The 22,869-nt window shown below is 37.9% G+C and overlaps 2 protein-coding genes across 3 annotated transcripts in view; both read left to right on the top strand.

Annotated features, from left to right (window-relative positions):
* The window catches only part of LOC119722835 (phospholipase A2 AP-PLA2-I-like), a 15,529-nt gene extending 5,653 nt beyond the window's left edge, over nucleotides 1-9,876 (top strand). For both annotated transcript variants that reach the window (XM_038193195.1, XM_038193196.1), the window contains 4 exons: nucleotides 7,319-7,395; nucleotides 7,920-8,070; nucleotides 8,545-8,681; nucleotides 9,151-9,876. In XM_038193195.1, the coding sequence (XP_038049123.1) occupies nucleotides 7,319-7,395; nucleotides 7,920-8,070; nucleotides 8,545-8,681; nucleotides 9,151-9,299 (514 nt within the window). In that variant the 3' untranslated portion in view covers nucleotides 9,300-9,876. The remainder of the gene's footprint in view (nucleotides 1-7,318; nucleotides 7,396-7,919; nucleotides 8,071-8,544; nucleotides 8,682-9,150) is intronic.
* Nucleotides 2,416-4,049, top strand: LOC119722836 (phospholipase A2 AP-PLA2-I-like). The gene is made up of 3 exons (XM_038193199.1): nucleotides 2,416-2,539; nucleotides 3,079-3,212; nucleotides 3,779-4,049. The coding sequence occupies exons 1-3, from the start codon at nucleotides 2,430-2,432 to the stop codon at nucleotides 3,928-3,930; spliced, it is 396 nt and encodes a 131-aa protein (XP_038049127.1). The 5' UTR covers nucleotides 2,416-2,429; the 3' UTR covers nucleotides 3,931-4,049.
* Nucleotides 9,877-22,869: the final 12,993 nt, after the last annotated feature.

Here is a 22,869-nt window from a genome sequence, read left to right on the forward strand (position 1 = left end):
TTTTGTGAAAATTAAATTCCTCTTCATAGATTCAATGAATGGAAGTTATAAGGACGGAAAATTCCTACGTCACAACGCCGTCTGTAATTTCACTTTTGTATAAGAAAGGTGACCGAACCAATTTAAAAAAAACTGGTAACCCTAATGGTCTTTTAAACATTGATTATAAAATAGCTGCCAAAGCTTTAGCAAGTGTTATAGGAAACATCATTCAAGAAGATCAGTCCGGTTACATCAAAGGAAGATGCACAGGAACAGTATAAGATTAATTGATGATGTCCTTCATTTTTAGTAATTTACTGATAGTAAAAGAAAGGACAAAAATATGGCAATTCGCTTCTTAGACTATGTAAAGGCTTTTGACACAGAAGAATGGGACTTTCTATTAAAATCGCTTATAACATTCAAATTTGGATTAAACTAGATCCGCACAATGTATACAAATATCCAAGTACAATGATTAACAATGGCCATATGTCTCAATTTTGAAAGGAAGCCTTAGGCAAGTGTGTCCTCTCTCTGCATTGTTATTGCTTATCACTGCAAACATAGCTCGATTGTTTTCACATCTAATAAGAAATAGACTATTAAGTTAAATATTTTCATTTGGATATATTCATGAAGGGCAGAAAAGTTCAAAATGTATACCCTTTGGAGTGAATTCATCAAAACAACATAGGAACTGGCCTTAGGTGTAACAAATCTTGGGGAACAAAAAAAACCTGGTGGGACACAATAATAATGGTCCCGGGCACTTTTATACCTAGGTAATTCTGTCTCCCGGACAGTTTTACCGGGGGTAAGAATTACCGTCTTCACCAGCAAATTTTCCCAACACATGAGGGAAGGTAATTCTCCTCTGCTTTCGTCCCGTGGCACTTTTAAATAGGAAATTCTGTCGCCAGGACAGTTTTACCGGGGGACAAAATGACCGCCGCAATTGTTCCCAACAATTATGAGGAAGGGTCATTCACCCCCTCTATCGACGGCCGGTTCAACAATACAAGTGCGCCTTCGGTGCTCGTTTTAAACTTTGCTATCTTGTGAAAACTCTCGACTATCAAAACGTGCTTTAATTGAACACAATTAAGGATTGAAATCCTATAGGGGAAACAAAAAGAGGAAATGTCATTTAATTATTTATAAAAGCGTTTGAAAACTTTTTATCTTGTTGTCATTATTGTTTAGTATTCTCCGGCCGTTCGTTTTATCGCGCAGTAACGCAAAATAGCCCTTCATTTTGTCCTTGTCCCTTGCGCCGTCAGTAACCGATAACCGATATTTCCACATATACAAAGCCCCATTGTCACTTATTGTGACACCAAACTTTTGTTGTGATGGGAAAACACTGCAGCGGTGGTCAGCTGTCAACGATCCGTCGAACGTTATCAAAATTGGTTTATTCTGTTTGAGAGATTGAGGTCAATGCAATTATTATGACCAACCTAAAATTAAGAATAACCGATTGGACATCATTGTTTTCTCTTCGAATCCTCCACTGTGAGATAGGTCAATCAATAAGTTTCGTTCGGTTTTTGGAAATTTATCAAATTGTGATTGTTGCGTCAGTTGTTTTTCAATATACCTTAGAGACAAAGGTGCATTTATCCTGCTCCAAATTCTGGTGAAAACAAAGAATGGACAAATGTATAAATATTGGTGTGGAACAAGAGACGAACCACTTCCTTGCAAGCTCTCCGAGTGATACGCAGCGAGTTCAACCGGCTCCTCCGAAGTATTTCCCGTCGATATCCTGACATCACCCGATAAACCATCACCATGAAGCTCCTTCTTCTACTGGCGGCGGCAGTTGCCCTAGCGAGTAAGTCTGAACATCTTTATTCATCATTGTTGTTGCAGTCTATTAGACTCTTTTATGGATTGTCGCCACACTGCTGGATGTGTTGCACAACATTCTGGGACAGTTTTCACTTTTTTCTCGTAATTTCACGATACAACCTAATATATACCTTCACTGCACACTTTTGGTTCGTCCGTAGACAGTTTACATCTTGAACACTAAACCTAGAACTAGTTTTACTAATTACTTACAGCTTATTGACAGTCAGAACACACTAATCAGGTTTACCAAGAACATATCTCTTTCAAAGTTCTAGAGATGTAAGTCGATTTACACCTGCATCTGTCAACATAAAACATTACTTGTGATTTAGAAGCATGTTATTGCAATAGTGCAACAAAGCAACAATAAAAGGATGGAATAATATCATGTTTCGATGATAATAATAAACTTATATACACTTCGCAATATGAAAACTTGCACAACATGAAAATCGCCGAAATGAGATCTTCACTCAGAATTCCTTTCACGGGTTGTTAGAAGGGTAGAGTTTGTATTCTGTATTATTGCTTTCTCCGCAGACGGCGCAGCATCGCGTGACACTACCAGTGTAATTCAGTTTGGCAATATGATTCTGTGCCTTGTGGATCTGGGTGTCTGGGATGGGCTAGAATACAACGGTTATGGCTGTTACTGTGGCAAAGGAGGCTATGGCACAGCGCTGGATGCTACCGACCAGTAAGAATCAATCACTTGGAATCTCCAAAAACACCTGCTACTAACCTTTGTCATGCAGCCACAATTTCATTCGTGTTCCCTGAATGATAATGTTCTTTGTGTGCCAAAAGGAACCAGACTATTATTCCTTCTAGCCTTGCTTTCGTTACCATGCTTTGAATGGAAAAAATCACGATGGCCGCAACATGATAATGGTCTATTAGCTACATATTTAAACTGCTCAATCCCAGAAAAATAAATAGTTTTCAATTCATTTTTCTAAAACTTAACTGTGAACTTCCAGAGCAGCTCGCTAATAAATTCAAGCTTATTTGCGAACATGCGCAGAGGCATGCAGAAATGTATTTACGGAACACAGATGTCGTTTCACGACGCTTATCCTGAATTCAGTCGATCATCCAACCGATGAAGACACGTTTCTTGTATTAAACGTAATATACATACCAGATAATCAGCTTGTAAGCTCAGATTCACAACAGTCATGTGGAAACATTTCATTGAGTTCAAGTCGAGATATGGTTTTTTGTTTTTGATTGTAGATGCTGTGTAGAACACGATAACTGCTACGGTAGAGCTCCAGTGGAGGGCGGATGCAATACCTTGGATACCTACCTGATCGACTACGACTACGAAAAAACCACTGACGCTAATGGCAACTGTGCCATCAAATGCAGTAAGAACTTTTTAAAGACATTATCTTTGTAAACGCGCTTAGGATGCAAAAGTTGTACATCTATACTAGAAAATAATGTCGATGATGTCCAGCGATCAGACAATCGACTGACTTGACATCATTGGCGAAAATCATGCAATATGATCAAAAGGTTGGGCGTGATTCCTCATTGTTTTCTCATAAGTTCTAATATCCACTGCGCTGAAACTTCGGCTGGTTAGGCTTTGAACATTCCTCCTTGGTTTCCGAGTGGTGTTATCATTGGAAAAGAACAAACCACAAGGAAAGCAAATGATCCTATATACCTTCCAAAAAGCCTACGCAATATTCTAGACAAGCTTAAGCCTCCCTGCACACATTGCAAGTTAATGTGTTTTGTTTCACTTCGTTTGTGATTTTCTTTCATCTTCTATCTTTTCAGTAAGTGAACACCTGTGTTTAGGTTTTATTTAATAATTACTTATGGTGATAGCGTGACTTGGGTAGACTATCCTTGAGGAGGGTGAATCAACTAAAGACCATCGTTTTAAAGTCTTTCCTTTCTCTTTTGTCCCTCTTTCTTGCAGAGGCAGAAGCCGACTACGGGTTTTTCTCCATCAATTCCCAATGCAAAGCCTTCATGTGTGAATGTGACCGCAAGGGGGCGGAGTGCTTCGCCGCCAAGCGGGGCTCGTTTAACCCCGACTATGTCAACTATGACAAGAACGGTAAATGCTGAGCATGTAGGCCTACTCCCGAGGTTGGTCCGAACACAGCGATTTCAAATCCAGAGATACCCTTTTAGGGATTAATTCCTCAGTAATAATTTATTCTTTAAACCTAGTTATCAAAAAATGGTAAAAGGTCTATAAAAATTCAATTTCGGCCTATAGGCTGAATATTAATTTGCATGATTATTATTAATTTGCAATTCAGAAAGTTTGATTAACCAATACAAATATTTGTATCAAAAAAGATGAGCAGGATTTCTTTTGCATCTGCTTTAGCACAGAATGTCAGAGTACAGACTAGATACTCAGGCTTAATTGTTTTGACAATATACAGTCAGCATTTTGTTTGTAATTGCAACGAACTGTAAGGATAACTACAATTTCCGCTCAAGTATTTCACTGAGAATGTAACAAAAACAAGTTTCAAAAGTGAGCACTAAAAGGGGCCCTTTTAACAATGATGCTCATGTGCTTTTTGGTCATTCAACTACAATATTTCTTGTAAAATGAGGCTAAAATAAATACGGATTAAATACAGATCGACTTTTAATCGGATCACAATGTTGAGGAAAATAAAAGAGTAGACATAGTAACCGCATAATGATATTGCGAGTTTTGTTTTATTGTGTCGAAAAGCATGCATGCATTTGGGGATTTTCTCAATTCGGGCGATTCACAATGCAGTGCGCCACCAAATGTTTGCCTCGGAGAGTTCATTTTTCCCAGTGCTTTATAGGAGATGGTCGACAATTTCGTAGCGCGGGACATTTGAAGTTGTAATTTGCCCGGTCAGTTGTTTCGTGAATGTTTGATTCGAGAATCAATTTGCCCTTTTGTATTTTTTTATCAATATGATGGGATTTTTAGGAGGCGGCGGAACGCTTTGCCCCAATGTATAACATAATAGCTCAAGTTGTCTACTGGCACTCATTCAAATGGGGCATGTTTTGTCGACGGTAAACTTGAAAAATGGAGTCTTCAAGACAAACTCTTGGTGGCGCACTGCATTGTGAATCGCCCGAATTCAAGGGTGAAATATTTTGTTTGGCAAGTCCTTACATTTGAATCTCGGCCAAATCTTGATGTTCATTCATTTCAACCATGGTTTGTCTGGAGCGGTTTTTGGTTGTCATATTAGTTCGTGATGATGCATTCCGTGTACAGTGCAGCGGCTTCGCTCTTGAACACAGACTTTAAAAGGTAATGCTGCCCCCGGTGAAATTTATAAAAAGTTATGAGATCTTCCTTTTTGTTTGGTATCCTCGAGTCACCATAATTGACGCATATAACGCTTGCAACGCGCGCGCGTTGTCAAACGCAAATTGAATGCGAGTGCATCAAAACATTGTCCTCGTCGTTTTAGGTGGACTGACAATATATATTTTTTTGCAAAGAACACTTTTTGAACGTTTAAAATGTTTTATGCTGTCGTGACACATGAGGGCGCCTTTGCTATGCTTTCAATTTAGGAACACACTGTTCATATTAGGATGTTTCTCTTCAAATGAAACCCCAAAATTCTGCTCATTTAGAATATTAAGTTTTCCTATATTGTCTTAGCAAAAATGAGGAATGGGAATCTACCATTTGCCAAGGGGGTGTCACGAGTGTGAGGGGCATGTGTAAATGCAAATAAATAAAGGAGCGTACCATTTTTATGGTATTGAATTAAATATACGTGATTGAATGTTTACAAGCAATACATGGAACGCTCTTCAAATGTGTGACAGGCGTAAAAAGTATTCCCCCCCCCCTTAGATTCATTCTGCAAACCTGTATTTCCTATTCAAATCAACTTCTTCAATATTCATTCTCAGTGACCAATCACTTTCGCCGTTACCACAATAGAGACTGGGAATAAAACGGGGCGCGGCCTGCGTTAGCGTCATTCCAACGCTTACTGGATCCGAGGGAGCGCCTTGTCTAATCGACTTTCCCTTTCCCGTATTTTCATCTTTCAGGTAATTATTTGATTTTATAATATTTTTCACTTCCCATGGTTGGTTCAATCTTCATGTAATCTAGTTGCATTTTTCGTCGTTATGATTAGAGATTTAGATATTGTGATGTTAAGATGATAAGGTGGACGCTGTTAGATGACCTGTTTATATCGTATCCGTTACTCGATTGTCTTGAAAGAAGTCGTTTTAAAGTTTGTGTTGTTAATTTCCTAAAGTTTTCGTCGTTTGTTTTCCCACATTTTATTACATTTCCAGGATTGCAGCCGTATAGGTAATTTCTGGCGGGATACTGACAATATTTTCTTGAATATGAAATATAATGTTTGGGGTTTTGGTTCCACTTTGTTTTGACTCACCCTGTATAATAATTATTTGGCTTAATTCCTATTTATGATTGTAATTTTAAAAATATTTCTAAAATCATTCAAATGCTGAACGGATCCGAAGGAATACCTTGTCTCATCGAGTTCCCTTTTCCCGTATGTTCATCTGTCAGTGAGAATAAGTCACCACTGAGACGCAGAATTACGCAAATGTAAGAATGTATAATGTTGTCTTCTGTCCTGTATAATGTATAGTATACTTATGTACGTACATTTGTTTTGTAATGTATATAATGGAGGGGGTATTATGTATGAGACTTTTGTAGTGCAGAAAATGGTCTATACATCTGAATTGAGGGGATTTTTTAAGCCGTACACGTATCCCATACCAGCACTATTTCTAATTAGTCCACATCAGTGCTAAGTCGTCGAAGGATGGCAAACAACAACGAGCATGTCCAGGGTTTGTCCAGGGGTCTGTTCAGTCTTCCGTAAGTACTGACACACTATACATTATACAGTACAGAAGACAAAATGATACATTTTTTACAATTAAACCACCGTTCCGTGTATTTTGTTTGTATACGTACGTTTATTGTACCGGTATCCAATACCATATGAAAATGGCAGGCTACTTGTACTTGAGTTATTTGCATTTACGCATGGCGGGACGTGGCGGGGTAAATGCGGCCTTCAAATTGGTCAAGGGCACACAAAAAAGAGAAAATATCCTGGTTAGACCTTGATCAAGGGCCTACTATGGTAGATTGTGTTTTAGTCCCTACCTGATGATTCCGTAGGTTTTACCTAGAACATTTTTCTGGGCTTTTCCTCCCACCTCTAAAACTGTAATTTCTTCTCATTGTCTTCTCTCCACGGGTTTCTTCAGGCTTTCGAGCTGCAGGGCCAAGGGCGCTTTTGAGGAATCCTTGGTTTCATTACCAGCCAGATATTTGTAAAAAAAAAAAAAATTAAAATTACAAATATTGTTGTACTTTTCTTTCTCAAAACAAAAGTTAGAAAAATGTTGTTTGTACTTCTCTCACGTTTCTTTGAAAACCTCTGCTTTATAGCCAACGATCATTTACATATTCCGGGTTTTTTTTCAACAGATCAGTTGCAATGAAGGCTTTTAGTTTTACACGCATTGTGCTTATGGTGTGCGTGGGCTGCGTCTTCCCAGTTGAAGGTGAGTAGACTATAAAAAAACATTACAGTGGATAAGTTATGAACACATTCATATAGACGCTTTCTTTTTTTGCAACAATTTATATACATTTTAACAACTGAAGCAATTCAAACGTTTAAATTAATTACTTGGTTACTTATCGTCAGCCGATTGTTTTCGTACGATGTCTCAATGGAAAGTTTATAACTACGGTAATGCTAACAAATCTAGAATTAAATTTGAAAATCTATTTTTCAGGGTGCCTTACCATACCCAAAAAGCAATATGATCATATAATAACCTTATATTATATATTTCATTATTACTACTACCATATTATACTTTATACTTTATTATTACTACTACATTATGTATTTCTACACGTGGTTAGATAGCCCAAAGTCGTATTTCGGACTCAAAAATGGGATTAAAGGAAGGTATTTGTTTGTGCACAAGTCTATGGGAATGTGTCCTATTTTCGGTGATTAATATTTGTTTTAAACTCATAAGTTATATGTTCTTTTCCCACACACGTCGCACTCCAGCGGTGCCGATTGGTCCTGAGAGCGTGGTCGGGTTCGGTGAGATTGTTATGTGCTTGGGGGATCTGGGCTTTTCCGAAGGGTTGGCTTACGACGGCTACGGCTGTTACTGCGGCATAGGAGGCCAGGGCACACCGGTGGATGAAACCGACAGGTCCGACGCAAAAATCATCTCCTCGAATTCGTATTAGTCTCACAGTTAAATTCCAGCAAATCGACCCCAGCAAACTAAAATGGGTTCAAGTCAAAGTTTTAAACAGACGTGTCAATTATAGACCAGCTCTCTATTTATAAATTTAACTTTATATCTTCGTAAAAAAGCGCAGTTTGTATGAATCATCACAATGAATCCATGTAGACAAGAAAGTGTTGCCACGGTACAGCTTTTCTTCGGACATTAAACATAATTATTGAGGATTTTGCAACGTACTTAGAGCTTGCTCTGTATTAATGGAACACAGAATATCACAACGCTTATCCACAATTTGGTGGAACATCCGTAAATTAATGCAGTTAGTGTTATAATGTGATCAAATGCCGGAGATATTGATAGCTATTTGCTAGTGTAGAAACACATACAGTAGGTTGGAGAAGTTGCGAAGTTGAATTGCAATACCTTTGTCTATAGTTGCTGTCAAGAGCACGATGACTGTTACGGTAGAGCTGTAACAGCGGAGGGCAACTGCAATACCTTGGAAACCTACGCCATTCCGTACAGCTATACAAAATACACTGATGAATCTGGAAAATGTGCCATCAAATGCAGTAAGCGATTTTGTTAAAGATATTATCTTTGTAAACAAATGACGGTTCACGAATTCTACATCTATGCATTAAAGGTATATAGTATCATTTGCATTTATCCAAAAAATAACCCATCGAAGAAGCGTACTTTTCAAGATTGTACCGGTACTCAACATCCCATGAAAACATTCCATCGTTTCTAATAAAACTAGAAATGCAGGCGATGTTCAACGATCATCCAATCGACTGATTTTTGGAAATAGTTTTATTGACGAAATCATATTATGTGGTCAAAGTGTAGTGAATGGTTTTTCACTGTTTTCCCAAAAGTTGCAATATACACTGGGCTGAAACTTCAGCGGGTTAGGTTTTGAACATTCTTCTTTTGGATTTGAGCTACGTTTATATTAAACTCTAATTTCTCTCCCCTCCCTCCCCCCTCTCTCTCTCTATCTGTCTCTCACCATCCGTCTTTTCTTTTTGTTTCCAGAGGCAGAGGCTGACTACCCTTGGTATTCCATCAATCCCAAATGCGAAGCCTTCATGTGTGAATGTGACCGCATGGGGGCGCAGTGCTTCGCTGACAAAAGGTCTTCATATAACCACGACTTCGTCGACTATGACAAAAACAGCTGCTAAATACTGAGACATCTTCCTGAGGTTGCACCGAAACAGAGTGATTTCAAATTCGGAGATAGCCTATCAGGGATTAGTTCTTAGCTTGTATAATTGATTGTTTAAATTTGGTTTACCTATGGTTGAAACGTAATTGTTCGGCCTCAGTTGGAAATTGATTAACCAATATGATTAACCAATACAAATTTTCCGCAAGACATTTAACAAATGCCTCTGACGGCAACTACAGATGAGCATTTTTTAAGCTTTCTTATGATTCCATTGAGATATTGTTACGGTACGGGCTGTGAGATTGTCTTGACTCCAAATGCTGCACGCTCGGCCATTTTGTATGTAGTTGCAACAAACGGATAACCGCAATTCCCGCCCAATCATTTCACTGTGAATGTAATTAAAAAAAATTGTTCAAAAAAATTGAGCATAAAAAGGGGCCCTTTACACTAATGCTCATGAGATTTTATATAAAGACTCCATCTATTTCTTTGGAAAGAAAGGCTAAAATTACACGGATTAAATACAAATCGTCTTTAAACTTATCGTAATGTTGAGGAAATTAAAAGAGTAGACATAGGTAACCGCATAATATATTGCGAGTTTTGTTTTTAATATGCCGAAAGCATGCATTTGGACATTTTCTTCAAGGGTAACATATTTACTTAGCAAGTCCTTACATTTGAATCTTAGGCAAATCTTGATATTCACTTACTTAACCATGGTACTGTCTGGGTGAGTTTTAGGTTATTGTATCAATTACACGATGAAGCATCGACTACGAGCCTGGCTGTTAACACCAAATGTGCTCACTCGGTTCCTTTGTTTGTGCGTGCCACACGTGCACCCGACGATCACAGGATATAACCTCATCTGACACTAAGGGGCGCTCTTCAAAATAGCTTATTTTGATGACAAGATTGACAAATTTCATTTGGGTCTCACAGCCTTTGTTGCACTCACACGCAAGCCCCTTGTTATCCACTTACCATCTTGCTACACATTGGAGGCTCCATACCTTAATGGATGCAATTCCCCGACTTCAAAGGTTTTAAAATGGACAAGAATTTCCTCAAACACCAATGCCAGATTACTTGTAGTCTTGTTAAACTTCATTACACAGCACTTCATTTGTTGAATGGCCCTTATGGCCATTATTACTAACTGTAATTGGTCAGGTTCCGGAGGTTAACGTTGCACGCCGCTTACTGCAGCAGCTTTGCTCTTGCACCCAGACTCCTCGCAGGGGTGTGTAAAAGGTATTCTTTACTGATGATGTCATCATATCAAACCGCAAATAACATGTGCTTGGACATAAAATATAAACAAAAATTTATCATACGCAATATTCTTCTTCAAATAAGACATGGTTTTGAGATTCCTGAAAAGGATGTCAGTGTTTCTCGGGCACCACATTGGGCCCAAATAACACTGAACCCTATAGTTTTAAGGAGTTCTCATTATGGCAAGCCATGCACGCACTGCTAGCCGTGCATTGTAATGAGCACGGGATCGTATTCTGCTTATAATTATCTTTTCACATTGACAAAAAATTTGATATGACCACTGTACTTTCTTTCTCGAATAAAAAGTTCACTGTTATTTTAATAATTAATCGAACTTTTGCATGCGCAGTGAACTACAGCGGTTTATTCGTGGCGAAATAATGTATTTTTGATGGGGGAGACGTAAAAAACAAAACACTCATCCTTGCTGAAACGCAGACAGGTTTTTTTCACCGGTCATCTGGCTTCCGTAAAATTAGAAACGGGTTGGGGAGGGAGAGGGTGGGGTGGGGGGGGGGGGGGGGGGTGGGGGGGGTGGGGAGGGATGGGGGGGGGCAGGACACCATCCTTCTATAGAGGCGCTGTTCAAAACAAACGATCATGGGCATCATCAGACGATGGGTGGCGCTTTTCGTGATGGCACAATTGCCGGTCAGGTTCCGGAGGTTAACGATGTACGCCGCGTACTGCAGCAGCTTTGCTCTTACACCCAGACTCCTCGCAGGGGTGTGTAAAAGGTATTCTTTACCGATGACGTCATCATATCAAACCGCAAATAACATGTGCATGGACATAAAATATATACAAAAAAATTATCATACGCAATATTTTTCTTCAAATAAGACATGATTTTGAGATTCCTGAAAAGGAAGTAAGTGTTTCTCGGGCACCACATTGGGCCCCAAGAACTCCGAACCATAAAGTTCAGAAGTTCTCATTATGGCAAGCCATGCACGCACTACTAGCCGTGCATTGTAATGAGCACGGGATCATATTCTCCTTATAATTATCTTTTCACATTGACAAAAAAAAAATGATATGACCACTGTACTTTCTTTCTCGAATAAAAAGTTCACTGTTATTTTAATAATTAATCGAACTTTTGCATGCGCAGTGAACTACAGCGGTTTATTCGTGGCGAAGTAATGTATTTTTGTTGGGGGAGTCGTAAAAAACAAAACACTCATCCTTGCTGAAACGCAGACAGGTTTTTTTCACCTGTCATCTGGCTTCCGTAAAATTAAAAAAAGGGGGGGGGGAGGGGTGGGGCAGGACACCATCTTTCTATAGAGGCGCTGTTCAAAACAAACGATCATGGGCATTATCAGACAATGGGTGGCGCTTTTCGTGATGGCACAGTTGCCGACGTTTGTGCAACATGATGAAAGAGCACTCGTGACAAAAAGGGCACTCGTTAAAAACGGCGCCAGTTACACCCCCCTCTCCACAAACGGCACAGGATCGTGTTCTGCTTGTAATTATCTTTTCATATGGACAGATATTGATGACAGTTTTACCATTCTTTTTTTCGGAGAATTCATTTGTAATTTAATCATCATTCCAACTTCTGAGCGATGCGCACTTTGGGGGTTCTGGTAATATTCATAAAGAGTGGACAATTTCTCCCAGTCTCAGGCGCTGTCTGCATGCGTTCAGATCCATTTTCTACGGCTCTCACCGTCATATCAGTATAAGCTAGCTTGGCATTCGGTTGCGATTGTGATTTTGTCTGAGGATACGATCCAGCCTAAAAGTAAGTGTAGAAGAGTAAACTACCAAAATCTGCAAAAGCAATTTCAAACTAGAGTTTGAGGACAAACACACGGTGTTGGGCTAGAGGTTTGGCTTTTTCGCATTGTTGACTGTTGATTCTTGTTGTTGATTGTTAATGTTGATTGTTGATTGTTGGTTGTTTATGTAAATGTTGATTGTTGATAGTTGATGTTGATGTTGATTGTTGATTGAATTTGACGGTGGTTGTTCATGTTGATGTTGATTGTTGATTGTTGATTGTTGATAGTTGATTGGTGTTGTTGGATAACGATTATTGATGTTGATTGTCGATATTTGTTGATGTTGATGTCGATGTTGATGTTGATTTTGATTGGTGATGTTGATGTTGGTTGTTGATTGTTGATTGTTGATGTTGACTGTTGATTGTTGATTGTCATGATTGTTGATGTAAATTGTTGATAGTTGATTGCTGATGTTGATTGTTGATTGTTGAAAGTTGATTGTCGAAAGTTGATTGTTGATGTTGATTGTTGATGTTCATGTTGATGTTAATTGTTGATTGTTGATGTTGATATCGATGTTGATTGCTGATTGATGATTGTTGATGTTGATGTTAATGTTGATTGTTGATTGTCAAAAGTTGATTTTTGATGTTGATTGTTCATGTTGATATTGATGTGGATTGTTGATTGATGATTGTTGATGTTGATTGTTGATGTTGATGTTGATTGTTGATTGTTGAAGTTGATGTTGAGGGTTGAGGTTCAATTGAGGGTTGAAAAATAGCGCGTGTAGTTATTATACAGAGGATAGTTTAAAAAAGTCAGGTGAGGATCTGCACGCGCACATGCTGCTGTACTGTAAACTTATCAAGTACAATTGTTACAAAAACCCTTTAAATAGCTCATATCTCTAAAAGTAAAGGTCGCACACCATTGGCGCAATACAAAATATTGCTCGCCATACTCTCTTCACCCCAATGCGCATGTTTTAGCGCACAATTTCAAAAAAGCGCCCAATTAGGCGCTTTTGCCAGCCCAATTTTTGAGTATCATATGACGTCATAAGAAGTCAAAAATGTGCTTGCGTTAAGAAGTTGTCATAATAAACGTGTACAAAACACTGGTAAACACTTAAAATACATCGGTTCATCAAACAGCCGTTACATGTAGCTCAATAGTTAACATACAACAGTCGTAAAACCAGACACTCACGAAGCTAGCACGGGGATTTCCCTTTTGTACGTAATCTGCTGTAAACACAATGTACGTGGCATGAAATGAGCGTTTCAAGACATAGGCGTGTTCAACTTCAAATTTCAAGGGGGCTGCAGGATATTTTTTCGTTAATGTATTGAAAACAATCTTTGGGAAGTTTTAGACCTATTATTAAAGTGCCATTTTAAGCACAAAACTTGATTATATCTTTGACGGTTGATTTTTTAGCAATTTTCAAAGGAAACTAGTTTTTTTCTTTGTAACTTCCGGTCTGATGACGCAATCAATTTTTTTTTTCCTGCACAGGCCTTGTCTGCATTAAGGTCATCATGTATAATAATTTTAAAGCGATTATCGCAAATTTCGCCACAGACTTCAACTGAAAATGCGTTTTGGACATTTTTTAACCTGCCGCTAGAGGGCGCTCTAACTGTTCATGACGTCACCGATCATTTTTTTGAAAAGTTCAACCCACCCACAGACTTACATCGTTAAAAGCAAGTTCATATCTTTTTCCACTTTCAAATTATTAGGCACTTCCGGTTTCGACCGGAAGGAAGGGTCACGTTATTTTGCACGCACAAGATTAATTGAAGATCATGTATTATCATGTAGATTCCCGCAAAATTTAAGTTTCGGTCTCTGACGGTTGATTTTATATTGAATTTCAAAGATTGAATTTATTATTTTTCGAAGTGACGTCACGTGACCCATGATGACGTCATGCTGACGTAATTGCAAAAAAGCACATCTTCAGTGGCTTGTGCATTCATCTATTGACAATTGAAGTTCATATATGTTTTCATTTTGACAAACAGTTCCGGAGAAGAATTTTCAAATTTTTGCAAAGGAGAATAGTCAACAAACACAAAAATACACTAGAGTTTGAGGACAAACACACGGTGTTGGGCTAGAGGTTTGGCTTGTTCGCATTGTTGATTATTGTTGTTGATTGTTGATGTTGGTTGTTGATTGTTGATGTTAATTGTTGATGTTGATGTTGATTGTTGATTATAGTTGATGGTAGTTGTTCATGTTGATGTCGATTGTTCATTGTTGATAATTGATTGTTGATACTGATTAACAATTATTGATGTAGATTGTTGATGATTGTTGATGTTGATTGTTTATTGTTGATGTTAATGTTTTTTTGTTAATGATTGTTGATGTTAATTGTTGATTGTTGATGATGATTGTTGCTGTTGATTACTGATGTTGGTTATTGATGTTGAATGTCAGATTGTTGATGATAATTGTTGATGTTAATGTTGATTGTTGATGTTGATTGTTGATTGTTGATGTTGATTCTTGATGTTGCTGTTGATTGTTGATGTTAATGTTGATTGTTGATGTTGATTGTTGATGTTGATTGTTGGTTGTTGATGTTGATTGTTGATGTTGATTGTTGATGTTAATGTTGATTGTTGATTGTTGATGTTGCTGTTAATTGTTGATGTTAATGTTGATTGTTGATTGTTGATTGTTGATGTTGATGTTGATGTTGATGTTGAGGGTTGAAAAATAGCGCGTGTAGTTATTATAAAGAGGATAGTTAAAAAGAGTCAGGTGAGGATCTGCACGCGCGTATGCTGCTGTACTGTAAACTTACAATCGTTACAAAAACCCATGAAATAGCTCATATCTCTAAAAGTAAAGGTCGCACACCATTGGCGCAATACAAAATATTGCTGTCAATACCCTCTTTACCCCAATGCGCATGTTTTTAGAAAAAAAAGCGCCCAATTGAAAAAAAGCGCCCAATTGGGCGCTTTTGCCAGCCCAATTTTTTAGTATCATATGACGTCATCAGGAGTCGAAAATGTGCTTGCGTTAAGAAGTTGTCATATAAACGTGTATAAAACACTGATAAACACTTCAAATACATTGGTGCATCAAACAGCCGTTACATGTAGCTCAATACTTAACATACAACAGTCGTAAAACCAGACACTCAAGAAGCGAGCACGGGATATTCCCTTTTGTACGCAATCATAGCGCACTGTTTTTCGGGACTTTCCCTTTTGTACGCAATGATCCCCAGTTTGCTGTACACACAATGTACGTGGCATTAATTGAGCGTTTCAAGACGTAGGCGTGTTCAACTTCAACTTTCAAGGGGGCTGCAGGGCATCTTTTAGTTAACGTATTGTAACGAAACCTTGGGAAGTTTTAGACCCATTACTAAAGTGCCATTTAAAGCACAAAACTTGATTATATCTCTGAAGGTTGATTTTACAGCAATTTTTAAAGGAAAAGAGGTCTTTTCTTTGTAACTTCCGGTCTGATTAAGTAATCAATTTTTTTTCGCGCAAAGGTCTTGTCAGCATTAAGATGATCATGTGTATTAATTTTGAAGCGATTACAGCAAAGTTGGCCACAGACATCAACTGAAAATGCGTTTTGGACATTTTTTTTCCTGCCGCTAGAGGGCGCTCCAACTATTCATGGCGTCATCGATCATTTTTTTGGAAAGATCAACCCACCCACAAACTAACATCCTTGAAAGCAAGTTCATATCTTTTTCCACTTTCAAATTAAAAGGCACTTCCGGTTTCGACCGGAAGGAAGGGTCACGTGATTTTGCACGCACAAGATAAATTGAAGATCATGTATTATCATGTCGATTCCCGCAAAATTCAAGTTCCGGTCTCTCAAGGTTGATTTTATATTGAATTTCAAAGATTAAATTTATTATTTTTTGAAGTGACGTCACGTGACCCATAATGACGTCATGATGACGTAAATGCAAAAAAATACATCTTCAGTGGGTTGTGTTTTCATGTATTGACAATTGAAGTTCATATCACTTTTCATGTTGACAAACAGTTCTGGTGAAGAATTTTGCTGAGAAGAACTAAAAAAAAAAAAACAATAATAGTAAACTCTTACAATAACAATAGGTATTGGGCTCAGGCCCAACACCTAATAAGTAAAATGTAGCGGAAACTGTTGGGTAAAGCCCTCATGATATATCCACGACAGCGTTTGTGTGTGTGGTAAAAACTCTTTCTTGTTAGGTGTTGGGCCTGAGCCCAACACCTATTGTTTTTGTTAGAATTTACTATTATTTTTAGGTGTTGGGCCTGAGCCCAACACCTATTGTTTTTTTAAGAATTTACTATTATTTTTTTTATTATTTTTTTTTTATTCTTCAAGACACATTTCTTCTCCAAGACACATTTCTTCTCCGGAACTGTTTGTCAACATGAAAAGTAATATGAACTTTAATTGTCAATACATGAATGCACAACCCACTGAAGATGTGCTTTTTTGCAATTACGTCATTATGACGTCATCATGGGTCACGTGACGTCACTTCAAAAAATAATAAATTTAATCTTTGAAATTCAATATAAAATCAACCGTGAGAGACCGGAACTTGAATTTTCGGGGAATCGACATGATAATACATGCTCTTCAATTTATCTTGTGTGCGTAAAATCACATGACCCTTCCTTCCGGTCGAAACCGGAAGTGCCTAATAATTCAAAAGTGGAAAAAGATATGAACTTTCTTTTAACGATGTTAGCCTGTGGGTGGGTTGATCTCTCCAAAAAAATGATCGGTGACGCCATCAAGTGTTGGAGCGCCCTCTAGCGGCAGGTTAAAAAATGTCCAAAACGCATTTTCAGTTGATGTCTGTGGCGAAATTTGCAGTAATCGCTTCAAAATTAATATACATAATGACCTTAATGCAGACAAGACCTGTGCGCGAAAATAAAATGATTACGTCATCAGACCGGAAGTTACAATGGAAAGACCTCTTTTCCTTTGAAAATTGCTAAAAAATCAACCGTCAGGGATATAATCCAGTTCTGTGCATGCTTTAAATGGCACTTCAATAATAGGTCTAAAACTGCCTAAGGTTTCGTTACAATAAATTTACTAGAAGATGCCTGCATCCCCCTTGAAGTTTGAAGTTGAACACGCCTACGCATTGAAACGCCCATTTAATGCCACGTGCATTGTGTGTACAGCAAATGGGGATAATTGCGTACAAAGGGAAAATCCCGAAAAACAGTGCGCTGCGATTGCGTAAAAGGGAACTTCCCGTCATATGATGCTCAAAAATTGGGCTGGCAAAAGCGCCCAACTGGGCGCTTTTTTAAATTGGGCGCTTTTTTCTAAAAACATGCACATTGGGGTAAAGAGGGTATGGCGAGCAATATCTTGTATTGCGCCAATGGTGTGCGACCTTTACTTTTAGAGATATGAGCTATTTAATGGGTTTTTGTAACAATTGTACTAGATAAGTTTACAGTACAGCAGCATACGCGCGTGCAGATTCTCACCTGACTCTTTTTAACTATCCTTTGTACAATTACTCCACGCGCTATTTTTCAACCCTCAACCCTCAACATCAACATCAACAATCAACATCAACAATCAACAGCAACATCAACAATAAACATCAACAATCAACATTAACATCAAGAATCAACAATCAACAATCAACATTAACATCAACAATCAACATCAAAAATCAACATCAACAATCAACATCAACAATCAACATCAACAGCAACACCTACATCAACAATCAACATCAACAATGAACATCAACATTAACATCAACATTAACAATAAACAATCAACATCAACAATCAACATCAACAATTAACATCAACAATCTGACATTCGACATCAATAACCAACATCAGTAATCAACATCAACAATCACCATCAACAATCAACAATTAACGTCAACAATCATTAACAAAAACATCAACATCAACAATCAACAATCAACATCAACAATCATCAACAATCTACATCAATAATTGTTAATCAATATCAACAATCAATTATCAACAAACAACAATCGACATCAATATGAACAACTACCATCAACTATAATCAACAATCAACATCAACAATCAACAATCAACATCAACATCAACAACCAACAACAATAATCAACAACGCGAAAAGCAAAACCTCTAGCCCAACACCGTGTGTTTGTCCTCAAACTCTAGTGTATTTTTGTGTTTGTTGACTATTCTCCTTTGTAAAAATTTGCAAATTCTTCTCCGGAACTGTTTGTCAAAATGAAAACATATATGAACTTCAATTGTCAATAGATGAATGCACAAGCCACTGAAGATGTGCTTTTTTGCAATTACGTCATCATGACGTCATCATTGGTCACGTGACGTCACTTCCAAAAATAATTAATTTAATCTTTGAAATTCAATATAAAATCAACCGTGAGAGACCGAAATTTGAATTTTGCAGGAATCTACATGATAGTACACTATCTTCAATTTATCTTGTGCGTGTAAAATCACGTGACCCTTCCTTCCGGTCGAAACCGGAAAAGCCTAATAATTTGAAAGTGGAAAAAGATATGAACTTGCTTTTAACGATGTAAGTATGTGGGTGGGTTGAACTTTTCAAAAAAATGATCGTACCGCTAGAGACCATATAAACGACGTTGGAGTCAGAATAAATAAATGTAACAAAAAGAGGGCGCTCTTTCACCAAACCGACTTTTTGGGGGGAAAAACGGTTATTTCCATAATGCATTGCGAAATATAGGCATTGCGAAACAGGAAATAACTTGCATTACTTTTGTGGACTTAACAACTCTCTTGAAAATTGTAATTAAAAGTTACAATATTGAAGGTGCAGTTCGGTCGGCAAGACAGAAGTTCGGAGGACTGTTTTTCAGCAAATTATAGTGAGTATAGAAGCTGACATATAATTTTTTCGCTACACAATTTTCGTTTACTTTTAGTCATGTTTGCGCACGTTTAGATTTTGAATGATGACAAATATAGTATAGGCCTACACGTTGCATCGTGGCTGTGTATAACAAACCAGGCAATTTGTGCACAAACCTATGGGACTGTGCACCAGTTGAAACTTTTATACGATTCCTCCTCATTGCATAACGAATTTGAGCGATCGTATTTTCTGCATGTTCGTACATTATTGCATGTGTATAACTTAACACTAAACATAGTTGTTAGTGTTACGCCCCAACTTAATTGACCATGCTCCCAGCTTTGGCTGGGATCGTCCGAACCGTGTGTTTCAGTTCAGTTGAGACACTTTTGATAGGATGAAACATGCAAAACTGTAGTTAGGCCAGCTTGACGCTCTATGATAGCTGACAAAATTCTCCAAACATTTCACGAGGCAAATGCAAGGTTCTCAGTACTTCATCATTCAAGTTAAAGTCTCAATTCAATTTTTAAATGTAACTTTTCTTCAAAATTTTGCACCTGAAAAGCAACATTATTAGATTTGAATCCTAAGACTAGACTGGTACATGTCCAACTGCCTGATGGAGAAAATATGCCACAGAGATTAGGAACTACATGTTTCTTTTGACACAGTTGATTGATGCAGTATTAAAACATGGCTGAAGAAAGCAGATGCTACAAATCTAGAACACATAAAGCAGATGATCCTTTTTTCTCGGAAAGTGTGCTTCATTTATTCAACCTTTTATTTTTCAAACTAACAACAAAACACAATATATTCTCATGCCAGATTAAATTCACAACGTTAACTACAACTTCATGAACAATTTGTGCGTTCTTGATGCAGTAATTAGTGTTACATTAGCTGCTGAATGGAAAACCTCACTTTTTGCGCTATTTTGCAATGCTCTTTATGTTGACGTAGGAATGTGACATTCATTGTACACACATGGAGTTAAAACTCGCAATTTTATTTTATAATCTGAGAGATCATTCGTGTAGGCACACCAAATTTGTGTAGACGTTTCAGTCGAACACTAATTAGTCGCTACTATTAGCCCATTATATAACCTTGTTTTCACTGCACTATATAATGTGTTTTTCTCGGCTGTGTGTGCCAATGCACCTTTAAAAGCACGTGTACTACACAGATCAGAAACTCATGATTTTATTTCTTTTAAGGAATTAACTACCATCTGCAAGACAATAATTACCATCATTTGTAGGATTTATTCTTTCCTTTTCCTTTGAGTATCCGAATCTAAACTTGGAGTGATTTTCAAACAACGGTGTCTCGTCCCCTTCATGCATTCAGAAGCCACAATTAATGACTAAAACGCCTTCCCCCATCCGATTTCTGGCTCCGCCCCGGCTGTAGCACATTGTAACTAAAAAGTAATTACCAACGTCATTGCAATGTATCAAAATGTATTTTATTTTACAAAATGGCTTTCATGCAGTGAATGGAACGGCCGCAGGTATCACAGGTACTGTGTATACACACCGTACTTAAACATCCGCCATTGAACTCCATGTATTTACATGTATAACCCTGCTACACACTCCTGGCCTCTTTGTAGCAGACACGTCGTTCGCCAAACTTGTTTTTGCTTTGCTAAAATTCAACACTCGACACCAGCTTTAGGCGCATTATGCTTGTGCAGCAACCTATGGCAAGCTTGTGATGTTGATCTTTTCTTTTCATTTGCATAATAGTGAGGTACCTTAGTGAAAAAATCGTGACACAGTGGACAAAAGCACCATTTTTTCACCAAAGCATCTCCATGGTATACCTTTTCGAAAAAAAGACGGACGCAAAAAATTGGATGATGGGAAAGGCATGTATGACGTCATTATGACGCCATCAGCTAATTATTACATGGAAAAATATAAATTGATAATAATCTTCAGAACTACAAGCATTACAACAACAAATGTGGTATCAAATTAAAGGGGACAGCAAGCTCTTCATTTGAGTAGTATGTCATGGGGATGGAATATAGTTAAGGGTGATTTTGTGGGTCAAACAGACACCTTTTTTGGGTCAAAAGACATGTTTTTAGGCTAAAATCATGGATTTTGGGTAGTCACATTGACACCTTGTTTTAACATGCAAACAGTATGTGGTATTGTGAGATGTTGTTTTTAAGTTCGAGAGAAAAGTTCAAATTCTATGCCAAAAGAGTTTTTGTAATTGATTATTAGTATCATAAATATGTTTAAACTTGTTCCAAAGATAAGCGGAAAAGTGAGGCATCTTATAGCGAGCTACATTAGTAACAAAAATGCTATTAGGATCGTTACATGGTATTTAGAAGCACCATTTTTTTCACCAAAGCTTTGCCAATGTGTTACGATCAAAAATAGGGTAGGATGCAAAAAATCGGATGACAGGAAGGGTACTTTATGACGTAATAATGACGTCACAATATACTACCGAGCTCGTACAGTAATTAATTGTAGAAAATAAGGTCGTGAAGCGTTGTGATGAGATTCCAAGTAATTAATTTGACATTTTGAGGGTCAGGGAATTGAAGAGTGATATAATTAGTGACATTTAAGTAACAATAAGCTGATTTGCTGTTACAGTGACGTCACTATTTTCAAATTTTCTTGAAAAATCTAAGCATTTTTGATTATGGACAAAAGTGCTACAATGACGGTATTTGTCACGCAGAAAATAAATTGTGTGAAATTGTGCGGCTCCCTGAATTTGGTCTTTACCACATCCATTTGTTTTGATCATTTACTACAGCTGGAAGACGTAACATTCTTATATGTGTTGTATATTACGGGTAATGAGGTATGGGTAAGGAGCCAGACAGAAAGGAACGTGGTAACCTGAAATAGATTAACAGAGTGGCCGGAAATGGTGATGGTATGTCCTTTAACAATGTATTACAAACGGGGGCCGCCCGATAGTCCGAAGGTCCAATAGTCCGAAGGTTCTTTAGTCCGAAGGTTCGATAGTTCAAATGCACAAAATTTCCATAAGAGGGGGTTCGTTGGTCCGAAAATGAAATAAGGTTCGTTAATTCGAACATTTGATGCAAAAGTCCGAAGGTTCATTAATCCGAAGGTTCATTAGTCTGAAGGTTTATTTCTCCGAAGGTTCGATAGTCCCAATCGGTGATGTAGTGCCTTGATGCTGGGCCTTGGCCTTAAGGCTGCCTTAAGGCTGGACTTTAGGGCCTTGGCCTTGGCCTCGAGGCTTGAGGGCAAAAGCCTTGGCCTTGGCCTTGGCCTTGTCTACTGCGAAGGTGAAAAGTGGAAGCCAAGCATAGCCACAAGGTATGCATGGTACCATTAAAGATAACTTTGTTTTATGGGGTTTTGGAAAGAATGCATGCGACATGTTAAATGCCGTCATGTAGCATGGACAGGGTAACCAATAACACACATCAATCTGCATGGAATTGAAAACTTGCGGTACTTTATTTGAAAGGAAAAGAGGACCTAATTTTAGCATAGTTAATGCTTTGCGAGTTGCTATCGATTTGTTGCTTCTACAATGTACATGATATTTTTCATATGTGAAGCTTGCTGACTGAAAAATGCACCTACTTCAACAGTTACGAGTTTCAAATTTGCTAATATAATGAACCTTGCTTTTCAGTGTGGAACAGACCTTGCCAGC

This window comes from Patiria miniata, unplaced genomic scaffold, assembly GCF_015706575.1.
Source record: "Patiria miniata isolate m_02_andy unplaced genomic scaffold, ASM1570657v1 HiC_scaffold_16, whole genome shotgun sequence".
Taxonomy (NCBI): domain Eukaryota; kingdom Metazoa; phylum Echinodermata; class Asteroidea; order Valvatida; family Asterinidae; genus Patiria; species Patiria miniata.